We start from the raw sequence: 20245 nt of genomic DNA, 5'->3' as shown, positions 1-20245 counted from the left end.
CCCCAGGCTGGGGAAAGTAGTGGGTTATCTTCACTTCACCTCTGAATCCCCTCACCCCGTACCCTCACAGAGTCCCTTGGCATAGGGCTGGGTCCATGCCTTGTCTTGCTCTGCCTGAGAGGAGATCTCCCTCCTCCTGAGGCACCCTTTCCTGCCAGACCCCTACCACACTGCCTGGGAGTAAGGAGAATCCCTGTCTTTGCCCCTCTCCCAAAGGCTGTATGTGCATGTGTATATATGTGTGTGTTTGTCCTGTCAAGAACATTCCCACTAGACTTGCCTTAAGTGGGAACTGAACCAAAGCAGAAATCAGGAAGGAATGGTGAACTAAATGGCATTTGAACTGTGCCTTAAAGGAAGAGTGACGGTTAAATAAATGGCAAAGATGGAAGAGGGCATTCTAAGCAAGGTTGCTGCTCAGGCCAAAAAAGATCTCAGTACTTTTTGCCTTTTAAAAGTCTTTATTATGGAAATTATACATCTGCACATAAGGAGAGTGAATAGTATTAAAAATACACACCTACCCTTCACCCAACTTCAACATTTGTTAACATTTCACTAGTTTGTTTTGAAAGGAGGGGAAGATTTAAGTGTGAGAGCATCAGGAGCTAATATTTCTTGAAGTGATAAAAGAAGGACCCACCTAAGCTTGTCCAAATAAAAAGGTACGTGGCCTTGAAGCATAAGGCATGTGTGTGGCTGGAAGGGGCTGTTGTCAGCAATAAGCTGCTACTGTTTTCGTCGCTGTCTCGCTCTCACTCCGTTCTCTCTGTCTCTGTAGCCTCATGGATTTAACTTAGCAGTCACCACACCTTCCCTTTGATCAACCTGGAGTTGCCATCTAAGTTTCCTGCAGGACCTCAAAATGGTGTCTCCCCTCACGACATACACTTCTCCAGGCTACAACATTTTCCAACTCTGAGAGCACAAAAGGACGTGCAGTCTGAGGTGGGAGAGGGCAACACGGAAGGACCCAGTACAACATCAAACTGTGGCTAATCCTTGCTGCCACTGATTTGGCACCCTGCACACCCGGTACTGGGTCAGGCACCACTGTCCACACAATCCTAACCACAGTCCCAGGAGATATGGAATGGTATTGCCCCATTTGATAGCAACATGAGCCTATCTTTGGGCAGACTAGACCATCACCAGGAATTTAATGGTCTGTAAACTCCTGGGCAGAGCTTCTAGTGGATTCTTCTCTGTCATCACCATCTTCTCTCAGTGACTTTATGGCCTTGGCACTGACCAAAGAGCAAGTAGAGCTGGGCACTAGGAAAAATGATCCGCATGGCTCTTGTTCTCCAAGATCTGCCTCTCCCACTGAGGAGTGCCCCTCTGGTGGCTCTGACGGCCTCTTTGCTATAGAAGATGGAGTTGTCATCTAGGTATGATTACGGAGGTAGGAGGGGCTGCGAATCGAAGAGGACAGGCAGGTTGGAAATAGCTGACACGGTGTTTTTCTATGTGTCAGTTAGGATGCTTTTTGGCCTTGATCTATAAAAAAATGTATTGTTGACTGAACATGAAGTCTAGAGGGATATGGTCATTGTGTTGGTTTAGTTGTACAATGAAGGGTTGTCAAGGACCCAGGCCCCGCTTCCTGACCTTTTTAACAGAATATGGGTGTTCCTAGGTTTGGTGTTGAGACAAATCTCTTCTCCCTATTAATAACTCGTAACCATTGTGTTAAGAAAAAAAAAAAGATATTTTGGTGCTTAATCTCCCAGGTTAATCTATGAGCTTCTTGAGGACAGAGACTGCATCTTATGCTTTTCTGTATCTCCAGTGCTATGCCCAGTGCGTGGTATACACGAGGTGCTCATTCATTCATTCATCCATTCAAGAATTATTTCCTGCTGAGTGCTATGATGAAGGAAAGTGCAGGGGTCCATGGCACTCAGCCTAGCCTGTGGGGTGGAAGTGGGGTCAGTAAATACTTTCTTGAGATAATTACATTTGACATGAGTCCCTGAATCACAGAGGCCTTGGATCAGTAGAATATTGAAGGTCTTCTTTCTATTAGCAACTAGCATTTGAAGATATGCTAAAGTTCATGGTAGTTTCATTACCGCTAGGTGCTAGGGTGACAGAGATTAATAAGAATTCTTGCCTTCAAGGAGCCTCCAGGCCAGTCAGGGATATGGACAAATCATTTCAGTACTAGATGATGAATAAGCACATGGGGCCATCATGGAGAGGCACCTCCTCAAGCATGGCAAGTCAGGTTTCAGGAGAGGCAGTCTGCACAGGCTGCCAGGGGAAAGTGACCCTTTAACCAATGGAAGGATGAGGAGGAGTCGCCTGGCCCAGAGGTGCAACATAGGGCAGATGAGAAATGCCTTAGTGAGGATGGTGAGCAGGTTGGAGATGGAGCAGGTTACAGGTTTCCGGTGCTGTTGCTGCTGCTTTGGTTTGCATTGCTGTGCTACAAATGATCGCTAGGTCATTTTCAGTGATGTAGGTTTCTGGGCTGGCTCTGCCTTTCCACCCATTCATATTACTTATTTTGGACTTAAGAGCTCCTTGTATTTCTATCCCTGGTAATCTTTAGCCAGAGAAATGGCTGCCTTTATGTTTTCTTTGGGTCGTCTCATGACCTTCTTCCTGCCAGCATTCACGTCTCTGACAGTGTTCCAGATATTGAATGTAATTGTCCACGAAGGGACAGCAAAACTTCCCAGAAATTCTGCATTTTGGAAAGCCTTTGGATTTGTTCCAATCTCTCTGACCACAGAAAGGGGGATGGTAAGATTCTAATGCATGCAGAACCATGAAGCAGCCCTCAGAAGGAGAAATGGAGCCATAGGTGTGCAGTGAGATGACCAACTGTCACCTTGTGAAGGGCCAGGTTAGTCCTAGTGGACCCCACTTTGCCCTTCACCTTGCATTGAGCTGCTGCCTCATCTGGCTGTGGCTCTCCAGGAGTCTCTTGAGGGCACCCTTGACTTCCTTGTTCCTGAGACTATAGATCATGGGGTAGAGCATGGGAGTTACATTGGTATAGATTAAGGACACGATTTTGTCCTGTTCTGGAGTGTAGCATGACTTGGGGCGAATGTAGATGAATATTGCACAGCCATAGTGCAGAACAGAGACTAGTAGGTGCCCAGCACAGGTAGAGAAGGCTTTGCTCCTGCCCTCTGCTGAGTGGATTCTAAGAATGGCAGCAATAATGAATCCATAGGAGAGCAGTATCAACAAGAAAGGAATCAGCAGGATGAGCAGACAAACCAGGAAGACTGCAATCTCATTGGCTTGTGTGTCCGAGCAGGCCAGGAAGAGCACAGCTGGGATGTCACAGAAGAAATGATTGATCTCATGGGACCGACAAAAGGGCAGGAGGAATATTAGTGTGGTAAGGGTGAGTGAGAGTGCGAAGCCACTGACGCATGCCAGAGCCAGCAATTGCAGACAGAGGGCCCTGGTGATGATGAGTGTGTAGTGCAGGGGATTGCAGATGGCTATGAAACGGTCATAGGCCATCACAGCAAGGAGGAAACACTCCGCTCCTCCGAGGGCAATGAAAAGATGCATTTGCAAGGCACAGCCTAGGATGGGCATCCGCTGGCTGCTGGACAGGAAATTGGCCAGCATGTTGGGAACAATGACCAATATATAGCAAATTTCAATAGTGGACAGATTGCGAAGGAAGAAATACATGGGGGTCTGGAGGCAGGAGTCAATGAGGGTGATCAGCACAATGGTCGTGTGCCCTGCTAGGGTGACAAGGTGCATGATTAAAAAGAGTCCAAAAAAAAAGATTTGCAATTCAGCCAGATCCCCAAAACCCAAGATAATAAACTCAGAACTTAAGGTGTGGTTTTCCTGCAGTGGGGTCATCCTATATTCTCCTCTGTAGAACTCTTAGGCTGGAAAAGTCAGTTTTCTAGCAATTTTCTAAGTTGTGGGAGACCTTGGAGCCCTTTCCACAGATGAGAGTTTACCCAGCTCTCCAGGACATCCAACCCTCTTTGCCAGGCTTGGCCCTGGTCTTCATTCTATGAGCTTCTTAAAATCTTCCCTCTGTTCACTGAGAATGAAGAACTGCTCACCGTGATGTCATTTTAGTTCACCTGTTGAGTTATAAAAATGAACCAAGATGAGCAAAGTCAATACATGGAGTTGTTTTTCATAGACTCTAATGACAGTCTTTCTGTCTACATTTTGAAGAGTTGTCTTGGGGGGGTGGCGGGGGTTGCTGGGCTTGATGTTACCAACTAAGTTTAAACAGAGACAGGACCTAAAGGGTCATTGACCTTATAGCAAATTCCTGTAGGATGTAAGGTCTGGCGCATTAATATTAAACACACTTTTAACTATGCATTGGTTATATTATTCCTCCTTTACCATCCTTTCAAACACCCAGGATTCTTGCAGCCAAAGGGCTGTGAACACAATGCCCAGAGAAGAAAAAGTATAATCAGCAGTAGTTGCTGCTTCTCTTGTTTCAACACTCCTCAGTTACAGGGAGGCCCTGGCTTATGTGTCACCTTCTTCTAGACACTGAGCTTGATGCTAGGCTTGAGGTAGTCCCTCCCTTAGGTATCTACAGCACTTCAGACTTTCCCAACCATATTATTTACCACTAAGTCCTGTAATTCTTTGATTATATTCTCTGTCTACTCCAACAGCCTGGGAGCTCCATGATGGCGAGAACGGTGTCTTATTCGACCTCTCAAATAGTGACTGGCACATATCAGAAACATCAATGAATGTTTGTCGAATAAATGCCTGTTGCTTATTTCTACATCCTCTACAGTTAGTACAGCATCAGGCATTAAGTAGGTGCCTAACATAAATGGCTGAGTGAAAGCAGGGCATTTTTGATGTACTTGGAATGGCTGAGCTCATGATTGTCCAGGGAGGGTATAGAGTGAGAAGAACAAAGGTCACAGGGTAGGCCAGGTCACAGAGTGGGAGCAAACAAGGCAGAGCTAGGAGAGAGTCACGGTGGGAATGAGAACTCTCAGGACAACAGGAGTTGAGTGCCTGGCAGGACAGTGGCAGCTTCCTGGACTTTGGAGATGTTTGCTTCTTTCTTCCTTTGGCAGGACCCAAATGACAAGTAGGAAGCTTTGTGTTTAGCCTTCAATTTCTCCCTGTGCATCCCTCCCACGCAGCAGAAGAGAGATTTCTAAAGACTCTAGAGAGCTAACAAATCTAGAATCAACAGGAGTTAAGGGTCCCATGGAAATGCGGTTGTCACCTAAAGGACAGGAGCTAACTTAGGGACATATCATTTCTCCTGGGGCCACTGACACTCAAAGTGAGTTCAGTGAAACCTAAAAACCCATTCTGATGCTAGGTTTAAAAAATCATTGTGATTCAAGTTTTACAGGCACTTGCATGCTACAGTGAGTATTACTTTGTTTTTTGTTGACCTAATGGGAACCTGGAGTCTTTGAGCTGGACAGGTCCCTGGAGGGCAACTTGCCTACTCCTTACTTGAGAGCAGATAGTCATGAAGTCTTCTTCCCCATCACCAGCCCTGGCCCAAAATCACACAGCTCAGCCTGGCTTTCTGCCTCTGCTACCTCCCGGCTCTCAGCCTCCCTGCAGCCTGTGAATCCTGTGATAACTGTTTATGAGTGAGAGCATGTTTTCCAGGTTCACATTTATCTTCCTTGGACTTGGACCCTTGGCTTTAGCTTTGCCACATCAAATCACTTCCACTTTTTTTCCTATGACAGAATGTGGGGATTGCTTTGCTTTACTTGGGCCCTAAACCTTGAGAGACACAAAAAATGAAAGTAAAAATCACACATGATCCAAATACTTAAAAAGTGAGAAGTGAAAGTCAATGTGAAATTTTTCATTCCTTCGATCCTCCCCTCTCCCAGAGAGAACCATTCTTAGCTGTGGGGTTCAGTTCCTTCCCTGCTTCGTCCTGTGCATATAAACACATGTATCTCACACACACACATGCATACACTCACACTTATATACATGCACACATATACACACACATACACTAAACCAAACATATTCACACAAATACCCACTCACACACATATAGGTGCACAGAATACATGCATGCATGCATATATGAACACATACATGCACACACACATAGATACACATCTTCACACACTCACATGTGTATAGACATAAACATTCACCACACTCACATTAAAAAGCTTAAAGGGGATCACAGTGTACAAACTTACTGTCCTTAGTGTTTTCGTCTGATAATATGGCTGAGAAAGGTTTTCAGTCAGTGAATATTAGTTTACTTCATTCTTTTTAACTGCTGCATTGTCCAGTATGGATGCATGATCATGTAATTAATCATAATTAAATAATATCAAATAAATAATAGCAAGTAAAATCTATAAGAAAAGTAAATAAAACAATCAAAATGAATGATAATTTAATCAAACCTTTATTACTTCTGCACCGAAGTAATTTTTATGTGTGTTTTATCACACTCTGTGGTGCAAAGTGCATCCTCACATGGAACACAGGGCAGCTGCCCCTCTGAGAATATGGCTAGCATGTCCCTCCTGCTCTTTTCTTATGTCCTTTGAACAGCCCTGGATAACAAACAGACTTAATGTTACCTGGGAGGGCAGATCAGTGCATGAAGTGAAAATCCGAGGAGAAGCCCTGTCAGAGAGTCTTCTGTTACTGTCTGCTATTGGTGAGAAACCCAAGAAAGAGGACCAGCCCACCTTTAGGAGAGCAGTGATGGGGTCGAGCAGCTTGGACCTGGTGGCGCAGCTTCCTAGAACCTAGAAGGTGGCTCTCCTGCGCGTGTGGACCACAGAGAGCAGCCTGATGGCCATTAGGAACACAGTGTCCTTAGAGGAGTTGCTACATTCTGTCACTCATGTTAAATAGCGGTGAAGGCAGGACTCCTGAAGTCCTAGAGGAGAGGTCAGGAAGGACGCCGTCCCTGTGGTCCACTCCACCGAGGGGACTGCCTTCCCCAGGTCACATAGCTCAAACCCAATTACTTACATTTTCTTTGTTAAAAAAATACAATATAGGTCTCGACCATGTTATTTAACTCAGGTCTGCTAAAACTGAAGCTCCCACTGGGCAATCACCAGCTTGTGATGAGCCTCGGGCTGATTTTAGAGGTAGAAAACGTAAAGGTTTGGCTGGATTCAATCAAGGGATCAAGCATTGCTAGGGTGGAGCATCAAGTGGGCAATGGAGATTGGTGGTCTTTTAAGCCCCCCAACCCCCAACCCTAAGATTCTATGATTCTTTGTAGTGACTACAAGGGGGCATAATCAGGACTATCTGGGCCTGCATTTTTAATCTGCAAAATATGAGTCATCCAGATCGCTTCAATGAATGAAGTGGGGAATAAGAGTCATGGAACCTTGAGAATGGTACTACTCAGCTGACCTAAACTTCCATCTAATACTTTCGTCTCCCCAGTCCTGGTTTAGGTACAGTTCAATGTCCAACCTGTGCCATGGTCTGCATCTTGCTAAAGATGCAGGACTTAAGTTACTTCTGGAGTCCCCTGAAAATGTTTTACTTGCATTTGTAAAGTACCCCACATGTTGCAGCCACTCTGGTTGTCTACCACAGGTCTTTTTGTTGACTTCCATTGCCTACAAGGTTGCTCAGAAAAGCCTCCTTACCACCGCTGCCTTTTTTATAATTACCAGTGCCCAAGCCAAAGCCATTGCCATGTCTCAGAATCTTCCAGTCCTTGGAGGGCCAACACAGTGTTGGGTTCTAGGCAGCAGCAGGAAAAAGGTCCTCTTTCCAGGGTTTTGCCATACCTTGAAAGAGGAAACAGGAGCCTCTCCCCTCAAACAACCTTGTTTCTTCTTAGAATCACACACAATCTCCTTGAATCAATCCAGTAGTTTCTACCTCTGATCCTGCCCCCAGAGAAGCTTCCAACAATTCAAGATGGGTGTGTGGCACTTTTCCAGCCCCTCCATCTTCCTTTTCCTCCTCTCTAGCCCCTCTTTCCTCTTGGCCACAATTTCTAATAGAAAAGTTCTTCTGATTTCTAATGGAGACAAAGGCCATGTAATAGGTTTTGGGGACACCTCCTTGATGTGATCTTGTCCTGCATGTGTGGAAAACAAAGTCAGTGAGCTTTCCTGACTCAAGCTGCCTCAGCAGAAACCAACGGGAGCCTAAGAGAGAAATCCTATCTGGAGGCAGAGGTCAAGACTGCAGCAACCCTTTGGCAAGGCCAGTGGACATAGACCAATGGCCCAGGGCTGAGAGTGCCTGCTCTTTTTCCAAGTAGAGCAAATACTCATTTTAGTATCAGGATTGCCAAGACATGGGGCCCAAAGGGAGGAATGGAAAGTAAGAGATTTTAAAGATAAATTTAACACTTTGAAAGAAGGCATCTCAAATGATACCTAAGCAACCAAGGCTGTTACTTTCGCAAATTTCTAGATGTTTCGAAACAGTGATAACTCAGCTACCGCATCGCTCAAAATTACCCAGATTTTCTGCATCTCACTCTGGTTAGACATCAGAAATTCGGATAGGATCTTGGCCAACATGGCATCAAGTTCTGGGAACATCTTTCTGCTGGGGCTACAGAGCCAGGGGTGGATGTCTGTGTGCATCTTATTAACTATTTGGACTCTTTAAAAAGGAAGATTGTGGGTGAGTTGGCACTGAGATAAACTAATTGCCAAGGCCATTTCCTATGGATGGTGGCCCAGACTACAGGACTCTGGATCCACTAACCTCCCGGAACCTCTGAGTCTGAGCAGACGGGAGATTGGAGAGAGTGATTTGGGACTTCAATTGCTTTCAAATTTAGTTCACAGACTAAAAGAGTTTTATTTGGGGCTTTTCTCTAATATCTTTAAACTTCAACTTGCAAGGAGAATTTTGAACTTTATTGCCTCCCCACGAAATTCACAGTGGGTTTATATTTGAGCGACCTTGTATGTTAGACTTTTATTATCAGTGTATCTTATGGTTGTCATTTGATCTTGCTGCAGAACCTCTGATGACATATGTTGGACGATGGTGGCTGGAAATAATTAGGAAGAGAGTAGAATAAGGAGGGAACTTTTGGCTGTGGGTACAACATAGACTTAATAGCTAAGCCCAGTGGGTTAAGACATACAAAAATCTATGAAATATGAAGCATGTGAATTGGATAGTAGCTCTTTGCTCCTCTGGCTTCCTCAAAGGAGGTGATGCTACATGGAGATGTAGTGAAATGCACTATTGGTGGGCAGCATCCATAGGTCCACATTTCTTCAGCGAGTGGTTAATTTGTGAAAGGTTCTGAGTGTGAAACATTTTGTCTCTTTCTTCTTCCTTTCTCCATCCAGCTGGATGGTAGGTGTCAGTATTGAAGCCTGTTCTGCAGACCTTCCTCCAATAAATTGTTCAAGTCTAGACTCTGTGGATGGGAGTTAGGGAATTAGCAAGCCCATTCGGTTCTGTAACAAGCTGTGTCCACCCACCAGTTTTACCAGTGTAAAGCCGTTTTGTTTTCTCTTCTGCTGGGGTTTTTGTAGTATTTCCTAATTGGCTCAGAAATGGCAGGGAAGAGGTATGCTGTTTATAGGTCCTTCCCTTCAAATTCTCAACCTAAGTGCTAATATTTGTATTTAAATTTCTTAGAAATTGTGCTGCCAAGTATTCAAGAATGCAGTCTGAGTGAGCACCACATCCCCTCCTTCTTCACCATATTAGCCGTGGCCCCCACACCTGCCTGGAGACCATAAGGAAGCCACACCCTCTGCCCCCTCGTCTGGACCCTAAGACTCTTCTCCATTGAACTGCGTGCAAGTGTTCGATCAGGTTGATTGCTTTTTCCTCAACAGTCTCTTCGTATTTTGAAAAGTTTAGCTACAGATTGATTGGTTCTCTTTATTTTCTCGCCTTGTATTTGTCACCTAGTTGTGTGTGTGTGTGTGTGTGTGTGTGTATGTTTCCCTGGGGGAGGGTACAGAAGGTTCAAAAATGATGTTACCGCCACTGCGACCACTTTCCCAGAATCTAGAAACTGTGTTCATCCTGTATTGGAATAATTAGTAAAGATGTTTTAACTTGGATACAACAAAACACAAAAACAATTAGAAGTTCTGAGAAAAATAGTGATGTGAGAACATGGATCTAAATACTCTCTCCAGAATTCTCTTGAAACAACAAATGAAATACAAATTTTAGAGGGGAATAGGTTCAGCAGCAAACAGCAGCAGCGTCTTTCCAGAAAATTCTAGGAGCTGCTGCCAGCTGTTGTTTAAAGTAGTGCTTTTCAACTCTTTTTGGTAAAAGACCTTTCTTTTTATCTTTCTCTTTAAAAATTATTTTTAATCTATAATAGATTGATACTTTTGTAAAATATAATAAAATTAGTAGTAAAATTAACAACAAAAAAAGACATACCAAATACAAGTTCACATTTTTATTAGATCCAACAGACATAAAGTGTCTGCATATATCCATGATTTCTGTACTTATCACAGGCTCAAAACAGTTTACGGAGCATCATTAATTTTCAAACTGTATTCGCTTCCTAGACTGCTGTAAGTTCCAAGTGTACATGAATTTTGGAGGGGATATTATTCAACCCCCTGCACAAACCATCATTGTTTTGTAAACCTCATTTCAGCAGCTCTCATGTAGAGAGTACAAGACTACTCTAAAGGCAGAGTCGGCCTGCAGTTTCCTGCATAAGAAAACAGCTCCCTGGGGAATCGCGCTTGCTAATTTAGAAGGGCCAGTGCTGGAGGTGAGGTTAGGCTATGTGGCAGCTAGAAGAAGGAGGCACTTTTGGCCCCATCAACACCTCTGGAAGCCCAGCCTTCTAAGGAGAAGTCCATCAGAGTCTTTATTCTCACCTGATACTGGTTGCATTTGACAATGCTAGGGAAAGGGCTGGGCACTGCCATGGAGTGGCTTCCTAAGGGGAAATGTGCCCAACCTACCTACCAGCTGCCACAGTAAGATGGTAAAAGAACCTCTGTGCTGCAATTGTTGGGCTCCAGCCTCACCTCCCTCACTGTGGAGGAGAGACTATTCCATAACGAGATTCGTTCCCACAAAATCCTTTGGAGATGGTCTGATCGTATTCCATGGTCATTCTGACATAAGCCAGCAACCCTTCCCTGCCTCCCACTACACGCTGGTTCCTGGAACAGGCGGTCGTCCCAACCTGGTCAAGAATGTAATTTCCTGTACCTGGTGGCATACATATACTAGTATCTGTGACTATCCTCCCTTTACCCTACATAATTCTTTGCTGCCTATCAAGTGGTACAGGGATCCATTTTGTCTTGCAGCTGCCCAAAACGTGCCTCGTGTGTAAGTTTCCCTTAATAAACTCAGTTACCAGAGTGCAGTGGAAGCCTCTTTCCTCAGTCTTTCCCTGCCCTCTGTGGGTGGAGGCTGATCTTCAGTCCCAGGACCTTTCCTTGGGTCTGTGTGTCCTAACGATTGGCGAGACAGCCAGGAGACCAAAGAAGTGGGTCTTAGGAAAGAAGCATCTGTGGAGAAAATCCTGAGTCGGTCATCTAATTCCATGTGAGAAGGGGTAGGCTTTATGTTAGGTGCACGTGGACCACTGTGCACATGCAGGGACGCCTCCAAAATATGGGCTTCTCTCATTCACTCGTTTGAAGAACTACACATTGCCTACTGCGGCAAGGAAGGGAAGCACATGGCCGCAGCTGTGGGGTGGCCCTTCTTCCGGGCAGTTCCGTTTCCTCTCTTCGCCTCTTACCCTTATGGATGTGCTTCACTCTTGCTTATCTCTGAAGACAAGTTTCTTCTGCATCTCCTACCTGAATGGTAGCAACCATAACTACCAACAGCTCCCCAAATTTACAGGTGACAGTTCAGGTGTGGTATAACTTCAAAACCCTCCTGCTATAGAACAATCTTAAGATTCTCTGTCTGTCTCGAATCTCCAGTAAGAAGCCAGAAAAGCCGGCCCAAGAGAATGGTAGGAGATGTTGAGAATGTGGATGTCGGCCATATCATGTGAAACATAAGCTCATGTGCAAGACATTGATGTCAAGACGCAGCAGTCAGTGAAGACCTTGCTCCGTCTGACTCCTCGTTTCCCTTCTATGGTGTCATCTAGTAGTGAGAGCTGCCTCGTTACCACCACGCCAGGTCACATTCCAGGCCACCATGAGAAGTGAGAAGGGAGGGTCTTGGCATGGAAAAGCACCCAGGAGTAAGAAACCGACATATTCAAGATTGACCAGTAAACATATATCTTTCTTCCACTTACTCTTTCCATGTTTCCTCTCTTGACCACGAACTCTTAATTCTGGAATGAGTATTTATTGAGCATTCCTCTGTCTCCACCTAGTGGCTACCCTGGGAATCTGCAATCAGGGGCAACATTCAATCATTGAATGAGCAGAGAGCAAATGGTGCCAATCTGGCCTTGAGATTGAAGGACTGTGTCTTCCAGACCCAAGCGTCTATCTGCAGGAAAGGATTTCCAAAAAGGGTAGACGCTGAGCATGAGTTTGCAAGAGCTACTAAAGCATCTTCAGGTCCTCTGCAGCTCAGGCTCTTCCAGACTTGACTTCTCTCAGTAGTACACAGTGGGAGGCCAACACAAAGCCCACCAACTGAGACACTGAAATAGCTGCCCAGATGCCAGACTGTCTTTTTCTTTCCTTCAGTATTTTCTCCCTTGGCCATCTGGACCCTCCCCATCTCCCCACTGTTGAGCTCGGTGTGCACATTTGAAATTGGAGCAAAGCTGCCAATTTGCCTGCTGGAGACACTGCTCAATATATGCCATCCTCTCAACGGCTTGTAACAGTGATTCTAGCCTCACATCCTCACTGAAACTGATGCAAATTGTTCGAATTTTTGCCAATCCGATAGGCAAAGGTATCTCTTTGTTTACTGTGTCTTAAAAAAAATTACGAGCAGCTTCTGGTCAAGATGGTGGAGCAGGTAAATGCTGCTCACCTCCTCTCACGACCACATTAAAATTACAACTAAACTACAGAACAGCCATCATTGGGACTCGCCTGATGTCTAGCTAAACAAAAGTCCTACAACAGGGGACAAACAGAAGAGGGCGCCACAAGACTGGTGGGAGCAGAGAGATGAAATAGGCTGGTCCCACAACCACGTCTGGTGAGGATCGGGAAGGAAAGCTTGGCTATGGAATCCCCCCAGGAGGAGCAAAGGGTCCCAGCCCAACACCAGGCTCCCAGCCCAGGGTTCCAGTGCTGGGAAGAGAAATCCTCACAACCTCTGACTGTGAAAATCAGCAAAGATTATGGCTGAGTGAGACAGACAGCTGCAAGAGTTCGAGATGTTCCTCTTAAAAGGCCCATACACAGACTCACTCACTGACAGGCTCACTTGTTTTGAGCTCTAGCACTGAGGCAGCAACTAAGGAGGCGCCAGGGACACATGGGAAGACACTGAGTTATCTGGCTTCAGGGCAAGGCCTGGGCGGGCAGTTTTCTCCCAGACAGAAGTGCTGGCAGAAGCCGCTATTCCTTTGTTCCCATTACCAGTGTGCAGACACAGGCAGCCACCATATCTGAGTCTCCACCAACCTGACTGAGTCATTGCCCTGCCCTGGTGATTCCCTGAGATCCCACCCCTCCCAACGCGTGGGCCCACCCAAGCTACTTCCAGTGGCTTTTCCATACAAATGGCCTGTCTTGGCTCATGCTGTGGACTTTCCAAAATCTCTCAAAGGTTCACAAAACTTAAACAAGCAGCATCTGGCCTCAGGGTGCCCTGTACCTCTTGTTAAGCAGCCTCAAGCCTAAACAAAATGGCACTAGTGGCAGCCAGCCTTGGTTCACAGCTTGGCCTCTTGAGGCACCTCCGAGCCCAGCATGGGTGGTGGCCATCTGCAGGTTGCTTGGTAACTCTTAACAGGTGGCCCCAGGCAGTGTACAGGCTGTGGAAGAACTTGGCCTGTGGTGGGGCCCCTCCCAGGAGACCCCATGGCCACCACACCCAGTGGCCAGCTTCTGACATGAGTTGGAGCATGACTTGGGGCTGCATTTGAGAAGGACACACCCAAACAGCAGACTGGGCAGGCACCAGAGCCCTGCTAAAGTGAATCCTGCTCCATAGTGTCAACCCCCCACTGGCCAGTCTTCAAAACCAATCGGCTTGAGGGTTGACTCCTCCCACTGACATGTAAACAACAACTAAGGCTCAACTACAACAGGAAGGTACACATACAAGGGACACACCTGGAGCACTAGCCCAGGCTACCAGGGAAGACTGTGCCACTGGGCCCCACAGGATATCTACTATATAAGGCTACTCTACCAAGACTGGGTGACATAACAGCCCTACCTAATACATAAAAACAGACACAAGGAGGCAGCCACAATTGGGAGACAAATAAACATGTCCCAAATAAAAGAACAGAACAAAACTCCAGATAAAGAACTAAACAAAATGGAGGCAAGCAATCTAACAGTTCAAAACATTAGTTATAAAGATGCTCAATGGACTTAGGAGAAGAGTAGATGAACTCAGTGAGAACTTTAATAAAGAGATAAAAACATAAAATTGGAGCTAGAAAACATAAAAAAAAAGAACCAGTCAGAAACAAAGAATACAATAGCTGAAATGAAGAATTCCTTAAGAGGAATCAATAGTAGATTAGATGAAGCAGGTGTTTGAATCAGAGATTTAGAACATAAGGTAGCAGAAAACACCCAATCACAACAGCAATAAGAAAAAAGAATCCAAAAAATGAGTATATAGTATAAGAGACCTCTGGGATAACATCAAGCATACCAACATTGGCATCATAAGGGTACCAGAATGAGAAGAGAGAGAGCAAGGAATTTAAAACCTATTTCAAGAAATAATGACTGAAAACTTCCCTAACCTGGTGAAGGAAATAGACATACAAGCCCAGAAATCTCAGACAGTCTCAAACAAAATGAACCCAAAGAGGCCCACACCAAGACACATCATAACTAAAATGCCAGTTTAAAGACAAAGAGAATCTTAAAAACAGCAAGAGAAAAACAACTATTTACCTACAAGAGAGCTCCCATAAGACTGTCAGCTGATTTCTCAACAGAAACTTCGCAAGCTAGAAAGGATTGGCATGAAATATTCAAAGTGACGAAAAGCAAGGACCTACAACCAAGATGACTCTACCCAGCAAAGCTTTCATTTAGAATCAAAGCACAGATAAAGAGCTTCTCAGACAAGAAAAAGCTAAAGAAATTAATCACCACCAAACCAGTATTACAAGAAACGTTAAAGGGATTTTTTTAAAGAAGATGAAAAGAAAAAATATGAATAATAAAATGGCAATAACTACACATCTATCAACAATTACTTTAAATGTAAATAGATTAAATGCTCCAATCAAAAGATAGGGTGGCTGAGTGGATAAGACCCTTCCATATGCTGCCTACAAGAGACTCACTTCAGATCAAAAGACACACACAGACTGAAAGTAAAGGGTCGGAAAAAGATATTTCATGGAAATGGAAACAAACAAACAAACAAAAACAAGCACCCAGTAATCTCACTTCTGGGTATTTATCTAAACAAACCCAAAACACTACTTCAAAGGGATATGTGCGTCCATATGTTCATTGCAGCATTATTCACAATAGTCAAGATATGGAGGCAACCTGGGTGTCCATCAATGGATGAACGGATAAAGAAGAGATGGTGCATACATACAATGGAATAGTACTCAGCCACAAAAATGAATGAAATATTGCCATCTGCAACAACACTGATGGACCTAGAGGGTATTGTGCCGAGTGGAGTAAGCCAGACAGAGAAAGACAAATGCCATATGATTTCACTTACATGTGGAATCTAAAGAACAAAAACAAACAAAACAGGAACAAACTCAGATACAGAGAACATTTCGATGATTGGTAGAGGAGAGGAGGGTCGGGGAGATGACAAAGGAGAAGGGATTAAGAAGTACAAGTTAGTAGTTACAAAATAGTCATGGGGGGTGTTAAGAATAGCATAAGAAACATAAGCAATAATATCGTAATAATTATGTATGATGTTAGATGGGCACTAGATTTATTGGGGTGATCGCTTTGTAAGTTATGTAAATGTCTAATCACCATGTTGTACACCTGAAACTAATATAATATTCTATGCCAACTGTTATCGAAAAATAAAAAATTATTTTAAAAATTAAAAATATATTAGCAAGGTGGAGCATCTTTTTCTATCTTTATTTGCCTTTGAATTTCTTATGATCTGTTTGTTCACATTCATAGCTTATTTTTATATTGAGTTGTTTTCTTTGTCTTTAAAAAATCTTGAACAAAATTAGCCCCTTCAGATTGAGATGAGCATTTCCCCATTTGTCTTTTGCTACACCTATATTTTGAATTTTATGTAGCCACTTTATCATTTTTCTCTTCTGGGGTTTCTGAGCTCAGACATATTTTTAACATTTTCAAAAGATAAAATATGCACCTGCATATTTTTCTAGTAGTTTTAGTATCGTATTTTTCTGTGTTTACTCTTTGATCCACCTGGGATTTATTTTGCTCTAAGGAATGAGATAGGGATCCACCTTTGTCTGTGTGTGTCTGCACTTTCAAAGTAGAAAGCCAATTGTCTAAAATGCCATTTATTGATGTTACGAAAATTGGAAAGCCACATGCAAAAGAATGAAACTGGACTGCTATTTGACACCATACACAGAAATGAACTCAAAACGGATTAAAGAGTTAAATATAAGACCTGAAACAATAACATACATAGAAGAAAACATAGGTCCCAAATTTATAGACCTTGGTCTCAGAGAAGCTTTCGTGAACTTGACCCCAAAGTCAAGGGAAGTAAAAGCAAAAATGATTGAATGGGACTACAACAAACTAAAAAGCTTCTGCACAGCAAAAGAAACCATCAACAAAATGACAACCAACTGAATGGGAGAAGATATTTGCAAACAACACCTCCAATAAGGGGCTAATATCCAAAATGTATAAAGAACTCATACAACTCAACACCAAAAAGCAAACAATCCAATTTAAAAATGGGCAGAGGACTTGAATAGACACTTCTCCCAAGAAAACGTATAAACAGCCATCAGATGTGAAAAGATGCTCAACTTCACTAGCTGTTAGAGAAATGCAAATCAAAACCACAATGAGATACCATCTCACACTTGTTAGAATAGCTATAATCAACAAGACAAGTCATAAGTGTTGGAGAGGATGTGGGGAAAAAAGAACCTCATACACTGCTGGTGAGACTGCAAATTGGTACAGACACTATGGAAAACAGTATGGAGTTTCCTCAAAAAATGAAGACTAGAATTACCATATGACCCAACAATCCCTCTCTGGGTATCCACCCCAAAAAAATTGAAAACATTTATTCATAAAGCTATATGTACCTCTATGTTCATTGCAACATTATTCACGGTGGCCAGGACATGGAAGCAACCGAAGTGTCCTACGATAGATGATTGGCTAAAGAAGCTGTGGTACATATATGCAATGGAATATTACTCAGCCATAAGAGAAGATGAAATACTGCCATTCGTGACAATACGGAAGGATTTGGAGGGTATCGTGCTAGGCAAAATAAATCAGACAGAAAAGGACAAGAATCAAAAGATTTTACTCATATGTGGGACATAAAACAGAAAGCAACAAATGAACAAACAAAACAAACATGTAGACATAGACAACAGTATGATGGTCACCAGAAAAAAGGGGTGGAGGGAGACGATGAAGAAAGTAAAGAGGGTCAAATATATGGTGACAGAAGGAAATTTGACTTTGGGTGGTGAGCACACGATGCAATATATAGATGATATATTATAGAACTGTATACTTTATAATTATATAATATTATTAACCCATGTCATCCCAATAAATTTAATTAAAAATTTAAAAATTTTAAATGCCATTTATTGTGTTTCCTTTATTATTTACTATATTTCTCCTTTATCATATACTAAATTTATTTTTAAATCTATTCTGGACTCTTATTCTATTTCATTGATAAATTTAATTATTTAATTTGTATTTCCTAGGACTTATTCCACCAAATTACATATCTTTGGCAATACTTTTCTGCCTATTCCACATACGTATTTTTCTATTTGGACATTAGCATCATTATGTTGGTATTTTAATTGAAATTGTAATGCATTTACCAATTAAATTAGCAAGAATTTGCATCCTTAGTATGGTATTTTTATACCAAAAAATGATATAGAAATCTATATTCTTAAGCCTTCTTTGATGTCTCTCAGTAGAGTTTTACAGTTTTTAATATAGTAATTCAACAAATGCTTATTGAGCACCTGCTGGGATCCAGCGGTGAACCAAACAGGCTGAGATGCCTGCTTTTGCACAGCTGTCATCCTAGCGAGGAAGAAAGAAAAGAAGCAAAACACCTGTAAATAAGTGATGTAGTGTTAGATGGTGATTCATGTTATGAAAAATAGTTGAGCAGGGCAAAGGAGGTTGGTGTGCCCGCAAGGCGAGCCTTAGGGGGCAAGTTTACACAGGGAGGTTGATAGGCATTATTGAAAAGGGGCCATCGGTTTTTGACTTATTTATTTGTTCTGCAATGCTGTATGTAGTCTCAGTCCTCAGTTTCATTCTTTAGTTTTGTAATCTACCTGTGACTTGTTTTGTGGGATTTTCGTTTTCAAATTAATTTTCACTTAGTTTTTTAAAAATCAAAGTCATACATGAATGTAATTTCCAAAGTCAAATAATTCTATAAGTTGTATTATGAAAAACAACACTGTCTTATATCCGTTTTCCTCATTTCCTCCTTTCCTGAGGCCACCTCTCTCTATAGCTAAATATCATATTTATACTGCTGCTTCTTCATTTTCGATTTTAGCATTATCTATTAATTTCCCACTCCAAAAGTTAAGAATCTAACCCTGTTTTACAACTCTCACTTGCAACCACCATGCACACACACATGCTTCCTTCTCCTCATCATCTCACTATAGTGATTTTAACCAGCATTTACATTATAATTACTATGTGCATACTTACAAATGCATTTTTCCAAGCACTCCTAGGCAATCTTACATTCAACTACGTGAAGAAATCTTCCCCAACTTACATGAATATTTAGCAATGCCAGGTTTGACCTAGAATTGATCATTTCTGTTTAACTTTAGGTGATCTATTAAAATATAATTAATTTTTAAAAATTTGGAAAAAATAAAAAATAAAATAAAATAAATTTAAAAAAAAAAAAAACTTTTTTGAGGACCAGCATCCCTAACTACTGGCTCTGAACTATCATCTGATTTTCAGCATCTTTTCTCAACTTCAGTGGAAACATTCCTTTTGTTAGCCCAGCACTGTCGCCATCATGCATCCAATAACACTAATCATGGTAGAGAACTCCAGAGTTGTACATCATCATGTCTGGTCCCCAGTAACTACAGTGTCATTTTTGACGTCCAACCACAAGGGCTATCCGCTTTGGGTTCACACTCAGCCACCTCTCTGTCTCTTTAGGTCAACATCCAACATCCATGGGAAACATGTTGGAGACCTCTTTACCTTGGCACCAGCGGGAGAGACAAGGGAGCCTTAGTGGCCTAGATAACTGATGCTCAATGCATTGGTGCTGATATGAGGCCATTGTGTTCTGATGTAAATGCCTTGCTGGAGGTAGGGAGGTGCTAGACTTTTTCCTAAATGGACACCTATATTTACAGACTAGTTACACATGTATTCTCTCAGTTATTCTGCCAAACAATGAAATAAGATAACTATTTGTTTCATGTCAAAGAGGAAAAATCTAAAGCTGAGATTAAGTTATCACAGCTCATCTTAAATCACAGAGCCAGAAAGGGGTGGAGTTCAGCTTAGGACTCTGGTGGTCTGTTTGGTCCTAGCTCAAGGCCACCCCTCAGTTAAGTTTTGCCCTCAGTGTCCATTCTAAGCAGACTAATGCTTGATTCTTGTCTGCTTCGAGTGTTTATGTTTGGTCCTCTATTAGTCTATAAACTCTTGCACAGATCCTGGCACACAGAGGAGATGCATAGTAAATGATGGCTCTCAGTCTGATAACTCTGGAGTCTGGACAAGAGACACTCATTCTTGAAAAGATCCTGAAACACAGCTTTGGACAGGAATTGCAGAAGTCCCATATGTTGGCCTGTGAGGCTGCAGCATGAACTTGTTATTTGTTGTCATTTTTTGGCTCAAAGAGTCAATCTATTTGATCCACCAGGACCATATTTACAATTGCGGCTGCCCATAGAGGCTACTCACAACTTCAGTAATGTAGTTGGCATACACCTCTAATTATTTCCCCTGGGGTTATATTGCCAAGATCTGTT

The 20245-nt window shown here is 42.8% G+C and overlaps 1 protein-coding gene across 1 annotated transcript; it reads right to left on the bottom strand.

Moving 5' to 3' along the window:
- Positions 1-2883: 2883 nt before the first annotated feature.
- LOC105302534 (olfactory receptor 10V1-like) lies at positions 2884-3846 on the bottom strand. The gene has a single exon (XM_011375599.1). It carries the CDS (start codon positions 3844-3846, stop codon positions 2884-2886), a length of 963 nt encoding a protein of 320 aa, XP_011373901.1.
- Positions 3847-20245: the final 16399 nt, after the last annotated feature.

The sequence above is a fragment of the Pteropus vampyrus genome, unplaced genomic scaffold (genome assembly GCF_000151845.1).
Source record: "Pteropus vampyrus isolate Shadow unplaced genomic scaffold, Pvam_2.0 Scaffold275, whole genome shotgun sequence".
NCBI lineage: Eukaryota > Metazoa > Chordata > Mammalia > Chiroptera > Pteropodidae > Pteropus > Pteropus vampyrus.
This window is presented reverse-complemented; position numbering and strand designations above follow the sequence as displayed.